The following is a 20,625-nucleotide window of genomic DNA, read 5'->3' as shown; positions in this document are numbered from 1 at the left end:
TCATCTAGTCTTGATATTTCTATAATTTTATATATTTTACAGTTTAATCGCGTCGGGATGCGATAGATGAGAGGAGAGGGTATCTGCTGCTGTATCTTTGTTATAGGACTTTAGGTTTTGAAAATACAATTAGTTTCTGCGTGATTGTCAATCGTTAAGATAGTATGATTAAAAATTTGCTTCAACCAACGAATCTTTTAAACGCAGTATTTTTTTCACACACGCACGCGCGCGCGCGTGTGTGTATATAAATGAAGGACATCTATCCGTCAGCATGCGTCCTCGTGTGTGGCAGCGATAAATCCTTGTTCACATTCAAATAAATTGAGATTAATCGGCACACAAAGTCGTTTGTGTAGCTTTATTACATGTGTAAAATAACATTGCATTCTTTTCTTTTTTTCTAGTTCAATTCACCATCTCAATCATAGATACAGAGTCTGTTTTCCAACTTATATATTACGATGTACGGATACTTCGGAATTAATTAGGCATTATTTTATGAGACACTTAAGAATAAGAGAAAAATAAATTATTACTACTTTTGATAATGGAATATTTAGCTTTTTATTTAAAAAAAGACTGCCGCCTGCGCAAATTCTAAAGTATCTATACGAAAAACAAGAAACAAAAATAGTATACTCTCTCAAATATATCTGTTAAATAAATAACAAGAAATAAATAAGAAAAGACTAACAATTCTGTAACTATCTTACAAAGTTATCTTAGGATTTACGAAGATTTTTTTGGTAATTTACACAAAATTTATGTATTTACCGGATTATTTTCCAATTTTCTGCCCATTACGTTTTGCAACGATTGGAGATATCTGTTTCAAGCATTCTATATCGTTAAATTCACAAGTCGGCAATACATCGGCCTGCAATGTGCAATGATACAATACATTTTTCAAAGTAACAACGCTATAACAAATCTTACTTTATACAATTTGGTCTCAAGTTCACCATCCGCGTCTTGTTCCTGCGAAAGAAAGCAGTATTTGGAAGATTTAGCCATAAAATCTTTTGGATTTGTCAATTTTCGAATGGTTCGCTTATGAGGCTGTGTTCGTGGTTGTAAAATTGTACCGGTTGGAAATTGTATCCTGGCAGGACGATGATTTATCCATCTATCTGCATTTTGCATTCGTTGGTATCGTGAATTCACTACTGGGATCTTATCCTGAATACATATAAAGAAAAATCAGCTAATATACATGTACGTACACTAGTCGAAGAAACATAGCATGTCGAAGCAAATTAATGGTTCTTACTCAAATCTATGTGCGCAATCCTCTTTACCTTTTTATTAAACTTAATTTTAGTAATAATTGTTGTATTGGTCGACGCAATCGTAGATGATGAAGAATCAATGGGCGTTATTGAGTTCGATTTGTCTATAATCTTGGTTTTCGAATTCGAAAGCATGGAAGATTCTGCGACTGTCAAAATTGTTTCTTTTGTGGTCTTTCTTTGGACATTATCAGAATCAGTTCTTATGTGACAGGGTATCTGGTGAATCCGATCACAAGAGCTGGAAATCTGAGAATCCATAAATGTCATTGTGGAAGATTTTTCTTTGGATAACGATGGATTTGGTTCTTTTGTAATTTTTTCATAGGTATCATTGGAAATTGCACGAGAAAATAATGTCTGGCGCATTTGTCTACAAGAACTTTTGGAAGTTTGAAGATTAACTGGCATCATCAAGGAAAGTTCTTTCTTGGGTACTATCGAAGTTGCTTTTTTTGTAGTCTTTATTCTCGAAGTTATCGGTGGCATCAAGATGACATCGCATGTATCCTCACGAGCTGAAGTTAATATTTGTCTCACCAATTTCAATTTGTCGTCCTTCTTTTTAATACAGCTCTAAAAGTGATTCAGATTTTAATGTATGACTCGTCAAAGGTTGTCTCAAAAAAGAGAGATATATTGAAAAAGAAAAATGATAACTGACATTGATTTGTAACTATAAACTCTAAAATACCGTCAGCTGCTCATGCTGTTCTTGTAATTTTATCTGCATTTCCTTGGTCATTCTATTAATCTCCGCTTGTATCATAATGTTGCACCTCTGTATTAATTTTTGCTTGTCTAATGTATGTTGTTGGAGTTGCCTATCTCTGTCCCTCAACTGTACAAAATTATATTAACGTATAAGAAGAAATCACATAATGCACACATTACCGTTACATTGCAAAAATATGCTTACTTCTTGTTGTACGTTCCTCATAGCATCACACGCATTATTCAATTTATATAACAAGCTATCGATGTGGTTTTGTAATTTACAGATACGGCTTTCTAACGTGAAAATCTGAAAGATATTATTTGTCGCAAAGATATTACTAAAAAAATATTAAGAAAATAGAATACGCGACATAATTGAAAGGCTTGAATTGTAACTTTTATATCTTTTCACCATATTTGTACAATCTTTTTTTATAGTTTTTAGAATTGTCTATGTCGTTTTGCAGGTGTCGGTTCTATTTCTTAGACTAAAAAACGCGAATGTTTAATATACGTTCACTCGAAATTTTTGACAAAAGAAAATCAAGCTGACTGGTTTTAACATCAAACTTCAATTGTGAAAATTGGCTAGTTCTATATATTCCCAAAAAACAGGATTCTGAAAGTAACTTGTTACTTGTTTTCAATTCAAAAAAGTAATTTGCTATCATTTCTTAAAAACTAATTAATGGAGAGGGGGAGGGAGGAGATTACAATTTTTATATTACTTTTCCATTACTATATTTTTGATGACCTTTTTAATTTTTAGAATTGTCACTTTACAACTGTTTGTTCACTGTTTCTTTACCAAAAAACGTGCACGGAATGTTTCGCGGAACTTCATTCGAAATTTTTATCAAAAAAAAGTTAAGCAGATCGGTTTTTATATACCAAGCCCTTCAATTACATCTGTTGCCATCACAAAACTCACTATCTTTTTCTGTTCGTTATTGTCATGTCTTAAGCATGTGTTTTCATGTTCCAGTTTCACCAACATATTTCTGAAATGATTTTCTGGAAAAACTCAACTTTGAGAAATTACACCGCGGAAAGAAATTATATGAATAATAATTGCATGTTGAAAGATACATTAAGAATCATTCATACGTTTCTCGCTCACATCTTCTTGCAACAAATCTTTCCTTTGGATACGCATTTCCAGGAATCGCAATAGCTCTACGATCGCTCGCTCATCCTGTGGATCTGTCGCATCTGTTTTGGGAAATGAAACATCCAGGCTGCAACCCAAATAACGAAGTCAGCAAAAACAGATTTTGAGAAACGTATGCTACTAATTCTGATAGCATAAAGGTAACTGTTTTTTCAAACAAAATCAATTGGGAACTTTTCAGCAAAGGCACAAATCGACACAAGAGTCATTCTATCTTTGTTTTTTCTTTCTCTCGATTATTGAACAAGGATGATTCTTGTATGAATTTGTCTCTTGTGGGAAAGCTCTTTATCTGATAATAACAGCAAACTGGCAAGTCAGAAATATAACAAAGCTTGTTGACATGCCGTATCAGCAAATTGGCAGCAGAAATCAGGTAAAATTTATAGTTCCTAGACACAGGTTGTTATAAATCTATAGTGGGAAGATCGAATTTGCTGCTAATCTCAATATATTGTTAGTTACTTTATTATTATTTAGAAAACGAGATAATTGCGAAACAGAAATGTAAAAATAAACGTTCATGTAAAAATCTTTTCAAGTTAACTAACGTAGCCATATTATTCTATGAGAAACACAAGCGTCGATAATTGTAGTGTGAATCCTCCGCCAACAACCATAAACACTTTGCAACTCGAATCAAACAACAATGAAAACGAAAAAGCATGTTGCATATCGTACGTTACACCATCAGATATTGTCGTGCGGCAAAACATTTGAAATTTAGCGCACGTCGCGCCAATTGGACGCAACAGGTGCTGAGCGAATGTGTACTACCGACGACCGGCATAGATACGCCAATACCCAGACATCGACGAGATACCATTAAAGACCCTTGGTGCTTATGAAATTCACATACATGTTAAAATTTAAGTGATTAAGAGTAATAAACAAGCAGTACTAATTTCATAATTTATTAGTTTTGTAGACATGCACATATGTTTAAAACTTAATAATACTCGATTTTTATTTAAAACTTAATTACTGCGATTTTAATGATATCATTCGAGTTTGATTATCAATAGAGATAATAACTGCAGAGGAAAAATTGTAATTTTTCGGCAATATACAAGATATTACATCATTAAAAGTGTGCATACTTATATACACATCTTTTATGTAATAAAAAATCACGAATTTAATATTAAGTTAGTATCATCGAAATATTTATGTTAATAATCATAAATTTTTATTAATTGTCGGTAACGTCATCGTTTTTTAATTATCCCCGGGCCTCATTGATAGTCACGAAAATTTGCTCAGGGTCGGTGATCTTTAATAGTATCTCGTCGGTGATCCAGATAATCGAGTGAGCGATATCTTACGATACTCGTGCAAAATACCGTTACCGCACTAGAGACTCTATAGTGTAAAGTCGGGTTCACACCTTGATGGAAAAACAAAGCGGAAGACAGAACTCGCGAAAAGACAGAAGCAGACAAGCGAAATGTATCGCCTGCTACTACTGCGAGTTCCGATTAGCTTCTGCTTTTCCGCTTTTCTCTGATTGGTTGGAGTAATTCATAGTAGCTGCTATATTGAATTTATTATCAATATACTCAACATTGACTCCTCTCTGTGCTGTGGAATGAGGTTAGTAAACTAGGCTCATTTTTTAATGTTTTGTGAATATTTATCTATTATTTCATGCTTTGCATTAAATGTTGCATACCTTATGTACAGAATTTGTATCTATCATCATCATGTCAATGAATTGCGCCGCATATCGCTGTAGTAATAACACTGTTATAGTTGTTGGCATAATAGATGATAGATATAAATTCTGTACATAAGGTATGCAACATTCAATGCAAAGCATGAAATAATAGATAAATATTCACAAAACATTGAAGGATGAGTTTACTAAGTTCATTCTATAGCAGTCTACAGGAATCGATGTTGAGTATATTGATAGTAAATTTAATATGACAGTTACTACGAATTACTCCAGGCAATCAGAGAAATATGTCGATCACATGACATTATGCGAATATCTACACTATATAAAGAGTCTCACAGGGAGAGAGTGGTATATTGTATCACATGTCTCGGTCTCCTCTAATTGGACCTGGTAATCAAGCTTCTTAGAACCATGATGGAGATATACTGTTTAGGTTAGATGATTGCGAAAGCAGTACGCTTATCACCTTGTGCTGCAATTTTCTTCTCAATTTTATAATTGATCTTTGTAAGTGATACCAAGAAATCTGAGAGAGGACCTGATGCCGACTCAAAATCTGTAACCGCAAAATGTTGCCGCGCATTACTGTCCCCTGATAAAATAGATGTAAATTACATAGCTCTGAGGGTAATATATCCACTTTTCTGAGGGTAAAGGCTTAAATACAATAGGCACAGACAATTGGCACAGGCAACAGGGAATAACGAGCCGTTCAATCAGAGCTCAGAGCTCTGATTAGGCGACTCGTTATTCCCTGTTGCCTGTGCCTATTGTATTTAAGTCTTAATACGTCCACTTTTCAATTCCAGATGATAAATCGACTTGGTTCATATAATCGTGCTACATTCATAAATTATGCATCGAAAATATTTATCTTTGCAATCTTACATGCGCGTGATGTTTATTTCGCTTAAAAGTGTTAACATTGAGGTTATATTATATTTTTACAAATGCGATAATATTTATATTTTAAATAAGCTATATACATAGGAATTAAGTTGTATTTCAAGTATTATATTTTTATTAAACATATTTTTATTTACTTTATTTGTTTATTATTTTGTTACATAAAATTATATAAAGTTGTTATCAAATAAAAATAAATTTAAGTAAAGGGCATATAAGAATAAAAAAACTAATAAAACTTGAATAAAAACATATAATAACAGATTCTCGATATCATTTTTCTAAAAATCTTGATGTTATAAAATATAATCAAATAAAAAATATCTTTATTATTCCTTCCACGTTTTCATCTACATTTCTATTCCCTCTTACTCTCTTCCACTTTCTAACTTCTTTTCCTTCCTTCTCTGAATGTCAATTTTGTGATTCCATTATGTCTCAGAACATCGAGGAGACAAGATATTGTTTTATTTCTTTTCGCATTGTCTATTTTTAACATACTATTTGTATCTGAATCTTTTTTTATTTTTAATTTTTGACTTAAGGTATGTTATTAGGTGTACAAATAAGTTTTTATCAAAAATTAAGCATTTATTGTGAAAGAACGATACATAATGTTTTATTGATGTAAGTAAAAATGTAAGTGCAAGTTCTTTTTGCGTTTGGCACGAATCTTCATTCAATAATGCTTCCAATTCCGCGTCTTCGTACACTTTCGGCCTTCCGCTACGTTCTTTGTCTTCGACGTCAAATTCACCGTTCTTAAATTTTTGAAACCATTCACGACAATTTCTCTCACTTAAGGCAACCTCACCATATGCTTCTAAAGGGTGTCTCAAAATGATCTGACATTTTAAATTGCGCGCCATTTTTTTTGCAGCGAACGTAACGTACTAACCTTTAACAACTGGCATCAGGAAGTATTGAGGTTTAGTCATGGAGAATTACATGATCGAGCAACGCATAGAAATTGTGAAATTTCTTCAGACGAAGTTTCATGGTCGTGTTATTTCGCGCCGCGGCGATATGAATTGGCCACCAAGATCGTGCGATTTGACGCCATTGGACTTCTTTCTTTCTGAAAGGAAAAGTGTATGCCAATGATCCACAGACCATTCCGGAGTTGAAGGAAGAAATTAGACGTACCATTAATGAAATTAGTCCGCAATTATGCCAAAATGTCATTGAAAATTTTGTCAAAAGAATGAACGTTTGCAAACAGAGTCGAGGCGGCCATTTATCGGATATTGTGTTCCACATATAATCTCCATGTTTGTACTTTACATTAAACTAAAAATATGTGTACTTTTCAAATAAATAATATGTTTTATTAATACATTAAAATGTCAGGTCATTTTGACACCCTTTACAAGCAATTGATGAGTCTCAGCTGCAGATTTCTTCAAATTAAAGAAGTAAATCAAAAGTTCCCGCAAATGATGCTTATTCGGCTCATAACTCGGCATTTTCGTACAAAAAAAAATATATGATGCTGATACAAAATCGCTAGTATTTCAAGATTATATTGTTGACAGATGTCCAACCTTACGATATAATGTTTTACATCAGACAATTTTAACCATAGCTTGCCCAGTGGCGCCGTCTTTTGTCTAACGGCGGAAACTTATTTGTACACCTAATATATTAATCATCGCACTTTTGCGATTTAATTGATTATCAGAATTTTCATACATTCGGATGATAGTTATAAAAAAACATTTTACAGAAAGTACTGATCGACATCAAATGTTAACATTATTATAGAAACATGATTTCTTTTCGGATTTTTTCTAAAGGTAAATAGATCTCATTTACATATAAAAATACTGGTTTTCTATCTATTCGACGCATATTACGTCGAATTATTAGGTGTTGGAATTAATTCGTAGCGTTTTTTAATGAAAGAATGTTATTTATTTCACATGAGCATTAAAAAATACATTAATGAAAGTACTTCCCATCACTTGTAAAACGCTACGAATTAATTCCAACACCTAATATTTTTTGCTATAATTGTCGATTTAAAACTTTTAGAAATACATATAATTTCAATAATTAAATACAAATATATTTAGCCTGTAATATGTGTTTATTAACAATGTCAGTTATTAAAAAAAAAAAAAAATTACAGAAAAAGAAAAAAGGAATCGATCGTGAGATCTGTAATATTCAGATCTCGCACACTACGCGGGAGACCATGCCGAGATCTTGCAAACTACTTCTATGAACGTGGTATATAACGCTCATGAAAAATATTATGGAAATGTCAATATCTCGTAAATTATCGTATTTTGAAATTACTTTTACTATTATACATAAATTGGATATAGGATACAATTTATTAAAACTTACACGTTATTTATTATGTTCCTTCTCCTCTTAATTATACACGTTGAGCGGCCGAAATTTCCCAGAAAGCATTTTCGGTCGCTAGAAACAAGCGTCCATAGATAGACAGATAGATAGAGAAAGGGGGGAGGGAGAGGGAGAGGGAGAGGGAAAGGGGAGAGAGAGAGAGAGAGAGAGAGAGAGAGAGAGAGAGAGAGAGAGAGAGAGAGAGAGAAGGATAGACTTGCTGTTTCGCTGGACGAGTTCAGTTCGATGTGCGGAGCCTTACCGATTATAATCGGAGTTTTTATCCTTTTTTATTTTTTTCTTTTTCTTTCTCTGTCGTACTTCTGTTTCGATAATTCGTTCTGCAAGTTTCGATAATTCGTTTCAAGAATGTGATTTCTATCGATTCTGATTTGGCATCATCGCCGATGCGGTAACGACGCACGACTTTTCTAAACAACGATTCTGATATATATATTATATTTCTACAATATATATACAAAAATATGTTATTATTATGGCGTTTCCAGTTGATAATATTGTTGGTTTATACAATGATTCAATCCATTTCTGTAGTTGAATAGCGGTACCTCGTTTGTGCGCGACCGATAAGAGGAATGGCGCTTTTTATTAAGTCGACATCTGAGTAGAGTCGCTCGCGCACGCACGCATGCACGCGTGTATATGCCTATTATATATATATATATAGAGTGTCTGGAAATAATCGCCAAATATTTCATGGGCAGGTAGAGCGGACTAATCTGAATCGAAAAGTCCTCTACCATTTTGTAAGTTTCTCCAATAATTAATGAGATATTAATCTTTAAAAATAGCCGAATACGCGCGCTCGCCCGACTTACTACGAAGTATATATGGGGTTTGCATTAAAAGCCGCTGTTTTTTCTTTGTATTTGAGCACTTATTTCAATAACAAAATATGAATACCTCAATCAAAGTATTTTCCCTCGGAAGCTATGACTTTTTGCCACTTTTCAGGCAGAAGTTGAATTCCACGACGAAAGAATAGTCTGTCTTTTGAGTCAATTCATTTAGCAACCCAATTTTCAACTTATAATTATGGAAGTGTGTATCTTCCAGAGCATGTTGCATCGATCGGAACAGATGATAATCGCTTGGTAAGTCCGGAGAATACGCTGGGTGCGGGAGAACCTCCCATTCGAGATCTATCAGTGTTTGTTTCACGGCTATAGCAACATGCGGCCGAGCGTTACCATGGAGTAAAATCACCTTTCGACGATTTGATGCAATTGATGTTCGTTTTTGCATCAAATTATCATTCCAATTGTTAAACGTTCTAATTGTTGTTGATAACGCTCGGCGGTGATTGTTTCGTTCGGTTTAAGCAGCTCATAATACACGACACCTTCCATATCCCACCAAATACAGAGCATTGCTTTGTGACCGTGGATATTTCGCTTTGGAGTCGATATTGATGGTTGGCCAGGATCAACCCATGATTTTTTGCGTTTTGGGTTGTTGAAAAAGATCCATTTTTCATCGCCGGTCACGATACGCCACAAGAAACTCTTTTTGTTATGCTTTGCAAGCAAAGAAATTGAGATGTTTAAACGGTTGGCAATGGTATTTTCGGTCAATTCATGTGGCTGCCATTTTCCTTCTTTCTGAATCTTTCCCATAGCTTGTAAACGTCGTAAAATAGTTGATTTATCGACTTTCAGTTGTTGACAATTTTTTGAGTGTTTGAGCTAGATTTTTTTCCAATAGAGCTTGCAGTTGTTCATCTTCGAATTTTTTCGATTGACCTGTTCGTTGTTTGTCGTGAACGTCACAATCACCATTTTTGAATCGTCGAAACCAGTCTCTACATACTGTTTCCGATGGAGCAGATTCACCATAAATTTTCGCAAGCAATCGATGAGTTTCAGCTGCACTTTTTTTCAAATCAAAATAGTGTAAAAGTACACATCGGAAAAACAACTTATCACGTTCCATTTTAATTCAGTTATAGAAAAGCACATATGTAAACAAGGATGACGTCTGTTGACTGAATTTTAGTAGGAAATGTTCACATTTAAAAATGATATAAGTAGCAGATGTCTCTGACCATAGCATACGCAGCTACTGCCATCTAAACGAACAGCGGCTTTTAATGCAAACCCCTAATACATGCCCCGCGTCGCGCACACCGCCGCGAGCCTCCCTAGCTCGGACAATGCGCTTGCCAGGCTATCCCCGCTCCCCACTGTTCGCGTGCCAAGAGACCGGTAGGCGTATATACTTCACAGTAATAGGCTGGGCGGGCGCACGTATTCGACTATTTTAAGAATTAATATCTCATTATCTATTAGTAGAGGACTTTTCGACTCAGTTTAGTCCGCTCTACCTGTCCATGAAATATTTGGCGATTATTTTCAGACACCCTATATATATATATCTCGTTTCTAAAAGCATAAGATTGTTCTTTCAGGTTTTCTGCAATTCGCCACTACTTTTTATGAACGTGCAAAGTCTGATTCTTATGTGCAGCACATATTGTGACGTGTTGATTACAGAAGCCGATAACAAAACCGTAAGTTTTCAATTTTCTTTCGTTTTTTATATTCAATTATAGCTGGCAAATTGCGTTGTTGTCGATACTTTAATTGTGGAGAAGAACTTTTCAATCCATAAACACAATTAAGAGAAAAGAGTCTTTAATAATTAATGGTAAAAGAGGACACTCCAGCGTCCCCTTAAGGCCTTTTATGAGAGCTACTTCGGAACCATTTTCTTGTAACTATATTAATTACAACTTTTGAATTAATTAATAAAGTTTTGTCGTTACTAATGTGGGAGCTCGCTTGAATGCGATTTTTTCATCTGATCTTCGCGGTTATTAATTCATTCTTTTTGATTGTTACTGCAAGCCGTAATCTTAGAGGGGTTTTGCGTTAATTAAGGATTTCAATTAAATCAATCGCGCAGACGCGTTACATTTTCAGTTTAACTTCGCTGTCACGCTGTGAGTGTGTGACTTGTCGCTTTCGCTTGCGAGTTCGCGGGGGATAATACACAGATTGCGTTAGGATGTACTTTTCGATCTTTTCACGACGCGAGGCCCGTTGTCATGGCAACGCGTGACGCCCAGCACGGATCATTTATGACACCTTTATTTTCTTCAGTTTCTTCAACACTTTTATCAGCTTTTCGCGATATCTTCTGTCTCTCCTCTCTTCTTTCTTTTTCATTTTCATTATTCAGCAACAATACTCTTTTCTCTTGTGTTTTCCCTAACAACTCCATAAAGTACTCCCTTCAATGAGTCCATTTGTATGTTCTTACTTACCCCTTTTATTTTTTTTTCTCTATACTTATTAATGTATTTCCAGGCTTCTGCTTCACATCTTATATTTCGTATCTTTTCCTCTTCTTCCTCATGCTTCCTTTTTTGTCTCTCACACCATTCCTTGTATTTTTTCCTTTTTTTTTTTTGTAAATTTCTTTGTTGATTCTTTTTTTTCAAAATCCCTTAATGTTCTTCTTAATTCTCTTTTCATGTCTTTCCATTCTTTATTGTATCTCGTTCTTTTTCCTATCTTCCATGGTATTGTCCTTCTTTTATATTTTGTGATCGCATCCTTCACCTTCTGTTTCACCTCTTCCCAGATGCCTTCTGTCTCGTCTTGTGTGCCTATCCATCCCTAACATTTCTCTTGGTAGCTTTTCACCCATAATCGCCCATCCCTTTTCTTCTATCTTGCTTACCAATATGCGCCCATCTCTATTTACTACTTTATCTTCTGTAATTATTTTCTTTTACCTCCTCTTTCTCTCGGTCTTCCTCCACTTTCTGTTTTTGCGTTAAAATCTTCTCCTATTATCAGACAACCTTCCTCTTCTTCTAAAATAACTTCTGTTAATAACTCCATTGTTTTTTTAATAACTCCATTGTTTTTTCTATTTTTCTATTTGTTTACCGTGATTATTCTTCACATATTCCCGTTATATTTTACATCGTCGCTATATCACCTAAATCTCTGATTTTTACATTCTTCATGTTTTATTGCAGTAATAATCCCTTCCTTTCACTTGCTTTTTTTGTGCTCCTTCGCTGGTAAGCAATTCTATCTGTAGTTACTTGGTAGTATATCTTTTATCTTTTCTTTTTCTATGTTTCAATTAGATCTACTATATCAAAATTCTCTAAGTATTAGGTAATTGCATTAAAATCCGCCGTTCGGCTGTAAGTGTCTCTAGGTGTTTCATATTTTAGCATGGATAGATGTCGCTTATGACTCCTTGCCAATAACTTCAAGCCAAAAACCGCCATATTCGTGCCTCGAATGAGCAAATTAAAAAATGGATCGTGATAAATTGTTTTTTACGATGTATGTTTCTACACTACTTCGATTAAAAAAAAGTGCAGCTAAAGCTCACCGATTGCTTACACAGATTTATGATGAGTTTGCACCATCCGAAACTGTGTAGAGATTGGTTTCGATGATTTAAAACTTCGAGCGATCCTTATCAAGCAACGATTGGGTCAGTCGAAAAATTTGAAGATTCCGAATTGCAAAGTTTGCAAGATGAAAATTCTTTCCAAACGCTTAAGGAATTGAATGTTGACAAGTCAACTATATCCCGACGTTTGCATATCATGGGGAAGATTTAAAAAGAAGGAAAATGGCTGCCACACGAGCTGAGCGAGAACGCCATTGCAAATTAATTAAACATTTTCGTTTCTTTGCTTGCAAGACATAGAAAAAAAAGTTTCTTATGGCGTATTGTAACTGGGGATGAAAAATGGATCTATTTTTACAAACCTAAAAAATGGGTTGATCCTGGCTAACCATCAACATCCATTCTATAATAAAATGGAATATCCATATATCATAAGATCATGCTGTGTATCTGGTGGGATATGGAGGGGGTAGTGCTTTATGAGCTCTTGAAATCCAATGAAACGATCACCGCCGAACGTTTGATAATTTAATGGAAAAAAAGGCCGCTAAAAGCATCAAATTATCGAAAAGTGATTCTGCATGCTCGGCCCCATGTTGCATTGGCAGTGAAAAAAAAAGCTGATAGAGCTGGAATGGGAAGTCCTCCCTCACCCAGCATATTCTCCAGATCTTGTCCCAAGTGATTATCATTTGTTCCGGTCGATGCAGTACGCAGAAGATACACTTCTGTAATTACGAGGAAGTCCATGGATGTATGAGTGGAGAGCATCAAAAGAAAGGGCATCCTTTTGATAGAATTCAATTTTTGCCAGAAAAGTGGGAGAAAGTAATAGAACCCGAAGGAAAATATTTCGATTAAGGTATATCAATAAGTTTTTCCAATATAAATGCTTAAAAAATGAAAAAAAAAACAGCGGGTTTCAACCATCTAATATTTCCATGTTTCTTCGCATTTGTTGAGCAGACTCGCCACGTTCCAAAAATAGATTCTTAACGTCCTTTCCGTTATCTTCCAGCCGTCGCCTTATCATTTTCTCTTTTCTCCTTTTTTTTCTTGAAGTTTCTTCTCTCTCTCTCATTCCAATCGCAACCATTTTACTTTCACGAATATCTTTCCATAGCTTACCTTCACATTGTTTCCTTTCTCTTTCTCTTTTTTTGCCCTGTCTTTCAGCTGCTTTTGCATTTTTCTCTCTCTTTTTGTCAAATCATTGTCAATGAATACTCCTATTTTTAGATTCTTTTTTGTGATCATTATCTCTCTTTTTTCTTCCCAACTTTTTATTTTGGCCACTATAGTACACTTGTCTTCCCTATTCTGTATTTTGAGCGCCTTTCTATCTCTAAACTTTCCTTAATAAATTTCATAACTTCCCGCCTCGTTTACTTCCCACTTGTTTATTCCTCTTACAACGATGTTATTTTTGCATCCTTCTCTGTCTTTCTTTCTTTCTCCCATTTTAATTTGTCTATTCTTTTTTCCAGCTTTTTGCTCTCTTCAGTGCATTCTTCTTTATACCTCTTTATTTCTTTTTCTATCTTGAGGTTTACTTCTTTTCATTCCCTTCGCATTTTTTCAATCTGTTCCATCCAATTATCATTCATCTTTTCCATCCATCTATGTATACAGTGCGACAAATATGTTCCCGAATACGAACCACATCTCAGCAACTAGTGACGAGATCTGTGCGTTCAAACATGCATTTTAAAGGTTGAACATTTTGCTATCATCTGTCAAAGTTTCATTCATTTTGGTTGACATATAACGAAGATATGACAGTTCATGTTAAACAAGATTTTGGTCGAGGTAGAAATTTTAATATGGAACAAAGAGCAGTGATTAAATTTAACGCAAAACTTGATAAAAGTGCATCAGAAACATTCCGATCGATGCAACAAGTACGGCAGTCAATATCTAGGTCGTACAGCTGTTTTTGAATGGCATAAGCGTTTTTTGGAAGGCAGAGAGACCCTTGAAGATGACAAAAAATCAGGACGGCCAATTTTGGTTCGAACACCCGAAATGATCGAAAAAGTACGTGATTTTGTTGCAAACATCGATCGCAATGCATCACTAAAAATGATGGAGGAGGCTTTAAATATCAGTAGAGAAACGATTCGAACCATATTACATGAAGATTTGGGTAAAACGAAGGTTTGTGCGAAGTTTGTTCCATACACATTAAAAAGCGATCAAAAATCAGCGAGAATCAATTATTCCAGAGACATCGTTGCAGCCGCAGAAAATAATCCAAACTTCCTAAAATCAATTGTTACAGGTGATGAAACATGCTTTCAATATGATCCAGAAACTAAGCGTCAAAGTGCGGAATGGAAGTCAAAAAATTCACCACAAGCAAAAAAAGTACGAAAAGTTCCATCAAAAATCAAGACAATGTTCATCACATTCTTTGATAGCAAAGGTATTATCCACAAAGAGTTTGTTTCAACTGGCCAAACAATTACTGATGCATATTATCTGGAAGTTTTAAAGCGATTGATGGGCAGAATTCATCGTATTCGCCCCGAATATCGTGATCCAGAAAATTGGTCTTTATTGCATGATAATGCACCGAGTCACACTTCATTGATTGTCCGTCAATGTTTGGTTCGAAATCGTGTCTCTGTGTTAAACCATCCACCGTATTCACCTGATTTGGCTTCCTGCGAACTTCTCATTATTTCCAAAATTGAAATTGAAATTGAAAGGACGCTTTTTTGATGACCATTCCGATCATCCAATCAGCTTCTACACAGGCACTAGAGGCAATTCCGCAAACTGAGCTAGAACATGCATTTGAATCACTATTGAATCGCTGTAACAAGTGTATTGAAGCCAGAGGAGAATATTTTGAATAATAAAACCAAAAAATGTGCATATTTGTTGTTTCAATTATGATTTTCAGGTCCTGTCCGGGAACATATTTGTCGCACTGTGTATATTATCCTTCATCTCTCACATGTATTTCATTATAGGATTTTTTTTACTCACGTACCTCTCATATTTTTATTGTAGTTTTTAGGTTTGTTTTTATTGCCGGTCTCTCTGCTATTGATGCTATCTATCCTCCGCCGCTGCACTTTCTTGATTTTTCCTCGCTTCTTCCAGCTCCTTCCACCTACTTGTCCTATTCTTTATTATTCCTTTTCCACCTTCTAGGTCTTTTTATATCCTTATTTTCCTTCTCTCTTCTCTCCTTCTTTCTCCCGCGCTCTTTCATCTTCCCTTCCCCTTATTTACTTAATTTTCACTCCTTCTCTTCGTGACACTTGGTTAATTGTTGCTCGATTGCATTCTCTATTGGACACACGTTTGCTCACTATCTCTTTTTCACCAGAAGTCCTAATTGAATAATATAAAATTAAAATGTAGAAGTTTACATAAAAATATAAGTGTATAAGTATACTCATATAAATATAACTGCACACAAGATATAATTACTAAATATAGGAATTATAATGTAGGAGAGACCGGGGTCAGTTGACTAATATAGGGGTAAGTAGAATAATCGAGGCTACATTAAAAATAAAACGCAAGACACGCACAAACGTGTCTGAGCACACAGCAGCAATTACCGCTAAGTTTGCTATAATATCTTGTTGCGAACACATTTATGATAGAAGTTATACCACAATGTTAAAAAATTATACACCTAAATAAACATTTTTATTCTTAAAGTTTTTATTTTATTATCGTATATGATTGTCTAAAATATTTTTAGATAGTAAACCTACTTAGATAGTAAGTGTAGTTCTTATTTAATAAAATCCAATAGATTTTTTTGTTTATGTGCCTTTGTTATCGTATATTGTTAATGTTTTTAAAAAATGAACGAATGGGAATAGTAGACTAACCACAGCATGGATGACTGTATGACTCATTTGGTGACTTTTATAGTACTTACTTACAATTTTTTTCCTTTAAAGAGATTTTCTTCAGTGGTAAATATTATTATATAAGTTTAGTTCCCTCATATTCAATTTCTAGGCTCATTCGACGTGTTTCTGCACAAAATGAATAAATTTTGCAAAAAGAATTGTTTTGCCTTGCAAAAGCAAATGTTTGTGTTTAAAATATATTTTTATAAAAGTTTTATTAATATGTAGCCAAAGATGTAGCTTAAAACACATTATCTTTATTTTAATAATCTTAGTCGAATTACCCCGCTCTCGGGACTAGTTGAATCAGATAGAATGCATTTTTTTTATATTGGTTATTAGTTTCCCCTTATTATTAAAATATTATTAGATAGTCAAATATATGTAATAACTGATGTAGAATTTTTTTCAATAAGTCTCTTAATTTCATTTGTAAAAATTCGAAACTGGAAAATGATTCTGTTAATCTCGGTCTACAATATGTAACATTTATACAAATGTGTGCTATATATAATTGTACAATTCTACTGTGTATAATACTCTATTGCAGTGTAATAATATTACTTAAAAATAGTACTGCAGTAAAGTATTATACACCGCAATATTGTAAAGGTCTAATATAACATATAATAAAAATAGTTAAAAATATATAATAAATTACTTAATTTTAATTAAAAATACGTATTTATTTTTTAAGTTCTATCACGTATGTTCTGAACAAATCAGTGGGCAATATTTCATTTGTGTGTGTGAGTGTGTGTGTGTGTGAATGCGTGTGTGGATGCGTGCGTGTGTGTAAACTAAATATATAATTTAAACTAAAATCTAATTCACTGTAATAATCTAATCCAACAGATAATAATTGTTTAAAATTATTTTTAAACTATCGTAATGGAAGTTTAATAACCATCTTTTGTAACTGAATTAATATGTACAGAAAAAATTTATATATAATAACATTGATATAAATTTATATAACATTGATATGTTAAATTGCAATCATATTTTATACTGTAAACATTGTAACATTACATAATTACATGCATAATATATAATAGTTTTCATATCATAAAAGTAACTTGTGTTGTATTATTCGTTATAAATTTTCACGTTATAAACTGCAACAAACTGTGTTTACTGAGTTACGTTTGATTTAATATCCATCGACATTGTGAAATGGTGAAAAAACTGTATACGTTGCTAATAATTGAAAATGTCATGGCATGTTAAATTAAATCCAAATAAATTCATTACGCCGGACAGTCGATTTGAACATGTTTACATGAACTTAATAGGTTCGTTACCCGAGTCCGACGGTTACAAGTATTGTGTAATTATAATCATCGACTGATTTTCTTGCTGACCAGTAGCGGTTCCTCTTAAAGATATTGAAGCTACAGTTGTTCACTGCGTTCTATGAGAACTGGATTGCAAATTTCGGAGCTCCTAAGATTTTGATTATCGATCAGTTTGTTACAATTACTGCTTTTGATCGTCTTATAGGCCTAGGCACTCACATTGGTCTCGACACCAACGCATCGACCGCAAAATTTATTATGAATGATATTACGTATCCTCAGAGAATTTGTCTTTCCGGATGCTTTCACTCCTAATCCTCACGTATTTATTGAAGAATTTCACGAGCATATGCGTAAGGTCAAACCGATTCCAATGAAGTATAAACATAAAAAGCATTCAGTTTCAAAGATTTATTTTCATGCACACACGTTTTTCTTTACATTGGGAGCACTAAAAAATCGTTAGAGCGATCATACATCGGCCATCATCAAATTATTAGTAGAGTATCCGATCGCGTCTTCAGTATAGATATATAGAAACGATACCAAGCGTAACGTATCCATCAAAAATTTAAAATCAGTATATTTCGTATCTGACGACCTAAGCAATATATATTTATATACACACTACAGAAAAAGGACAAGTACTCAATCCGATCAAGCGACGTACGCCCAGCATTAAAAACTTATGCTCCTCACAAAAAAGTTACTTTTATCCTATAAAGCAAGCAATTTCTCTCTGCAATAGTTATCAAGATAATGTTTTCCGCAAACGATACGTAACAGCGTATTTTAGATATAAGTTTTAGCAATAAAAATATATCTGCGACTCTTTCAGTATTAAGTAATTTATATAAAGAAATAAAATGTCTTAAAATTCGTTGTCACTCGAAGGGAAGTATGTGGGGAACTGTGTCTGCCATTTTCTCTAGTGTACGGAGTGGAAATCTAGGGTTTTTGGCGCGCTAGCTGCGTGCAGCCGTCCTGATTCTTGAGCGGCAGATTACTTTTGGTGGTCGTCATGAGCGTCAGTCTCTATTCTTAATAAAGTATTATTATACATCACAGCTAGTTACGAAAGTAATTGTATGTTTCTTTTCGCATGTCAATTACTACGGACGTGGATCCGTCTTGGAGAACGGCATTACAAGTGCACATTCCCACACACGTCGAGACACTTAGTCATCATTTTATATGATTCTGCATCTAGCGAGTTAAAAAAAAAATAATTATATGGAATTTCATCTTTTTATGGAATCTCGCGTATATATGTTTCTATTTTAAATTCATCTCAAGATTTATTTAGTTTAAACTCCGACGATCTAATTAAATCCTATGTATAGTGTATGTGTATACAACTGTTTGTGTCTTTGTCGTATTCAATTTTTTTTTCTCGGCACTGAGGATTGTTTAATCCCGTAATAATCGTTTTTCGCAATCACGTCATAAAATATTGTTTGAGATATTCATCTGTGCGCTAACATTTGTTATCTTATTGATATTGCTTCGCTATTTTACGTAATCCCCCTTATTCCGTCGTTTATGACGGAGTCAATCTTTCTCTCCTCTTGATAAATTGCATTTGTTAGTAGTGAGTTACATATTTACAGAAAACGGGAAAAACATCACGATGTTCAACTCATCTTAAAGAATCTAGCTATAGCGTTCCGATTTCACAATTTTACTTGTCGTGTACTTGAATGTAAGTGTGTTCTATAAAATAGAGCGTTCGGCAATATTTAAGGATTCTAAATTCTATGATAAAAATAAAATAAAAATTAAGACTAATGTAATAGTAGCGGATTTTTTATTTTTTTATCCAAATATTCAAATATTCATGTGCTTAATTTAAACACTTATATCTTTACATAAATATTTAAACAAGAATTATAAAATCAATGACAACATTTCAGTAGAAAGTTCGTTTTATTAATATGAATGTTTATTATATAGATGTCTAAATATTCTGCATGTACTTTAGACATTTATAATTAATAAATGTATAGTCTTCACTAAAATTTTGTTATTTTTGTATTTGTAATTCTGTACGTTTAAATTTTCACGTGAAAAATGTCTAAAGTATATATATATATATAAAATATAATATTTAAACATTTAAACATAATGTAATATTTAAACATTTGTAATTAAAAAACGAAATGTCCTCCGCAAATTTGTTATTCTTGATTTCTATCTTTTTTTATCTATAATTATTCTTTTTTTCTCTCATTTATTGCCATGACGAACATCCTGTATATTCTAATTTTTGTATGTTGCATTCTGATTCCTTAATCTATAGTACAATTCAATCTATAAAATACATTATGTACAGTTATATAAATAAAATCCTGTCCTAAAAATTCTATTTGCAGATCGTTTGTGCTTTAGATGATTTATAAATCGCGCTTTATTTTTAGAATAATCAAATTTTATTTGCAATCTTAATATTTTATGTATTTTAACGGTTTGTGTACATTTAATATACTTTTTATGTTTTATGTGTATATTTTGAATCCCTAAATGTTTTTTATTTCAATATATTCGATATAAAATCACAACTTCTGGAATTCCATTCTGAAAGTGAGTTATATACCTATATCTGACAGAATAGCAATCTTATATAATCGAAAAATAATTTCAGTGTTTTCCTTATTATACATAATGTTTTATCCTTATCGCCGTTCACTTAATAGCTCTTCGTCGCGCTGTCATTATCTCACGGCAATATGAATTTTCATAATATATGTAAACTTACGTCAGCTTTTCCGACTAATTCGTACTCCGGCGGAATGCTTTAATCTCCGAAGTATACATTTGTCCGCGCACAGTCCGCAAGTGATTGAACTAGGTAACTTGGCTCTTACAGAACGGACCAACATTTCGTCGCTGTTTGATGAACTTGTCTTATTACACGAAATTGACG

General features: G+C 33.6%; 1 protein-coding gene across 6 annotated transcripts; it reads right to left on the bottom strand.

The window, feature by feature from the left end:
* Positions 1-609: 609 nt before the first annotated feature.
* Positions 610-20,548, bottom strand: LOC105144356 (uncharacterized). Of its 6 annotated transcripts, none has more exons than XM_087407527.1 (8): positions 3,862-4,561; positions 3,117-3,247; positions 2,941-3,023; positions 2,212-2,316; positions 1,987-2,133; positions 1,302-1,868; positions 940-1,182; positions 610-880 (listed from the first exon to the last, which is right to left on the bottom strand). In XM_087407527.1, the coding sequence occupies exons 1-8, from the start codon at positions 3,894-3,896 to the stop codon at positions 782-784; spliced, it is 1,410 nt and encodes a 469-aa protein (XP_087263653.1). In that variant the 5' UTR covers positions 3,897-4,561; the 3' UTR covers positions 610-781. The 6 variants fall into 6 exon arrangements, with proteins under 6 accessions (XP_087263653.1, XP_087263656.1, XP_087263657.1 ...); XM_087407528.1 differs by lacking the exon at positions 3,862-4,561 and adding an exon at positions 20,458-20,548 and having other exon boundaries at positions 611-880; XM_087407529.1 differs by lacking the exon at positions 3,862-4,561 and adding an exon at positions 5,198-5,308 and having other exon boundaries at positions 611-880.
* Positions 20,549-20,625: the final 77 nt, after the last annotated feature.

Source organism: Acromyrmex echinatior, chromosome 7 (assembly GCF_024713525.1).
Source record: "Acromyrmex echinatior isolate Ae372 chromosome 7, ASM2471352v2, whole genome shotgun sequence".
Classification (NCBI taxonomy): domain Eukaryota; kingdom Metazoa; phylum Arthropoda; class Insecta; order Hymenoptera; family Formicidae; genus Acromyrmex; species Acromyrmex echinatior.
Note: the sequence above shows the minus strand (reverse complement) of the source record. Positions and strands in the feature narration are given on the sequence as shown.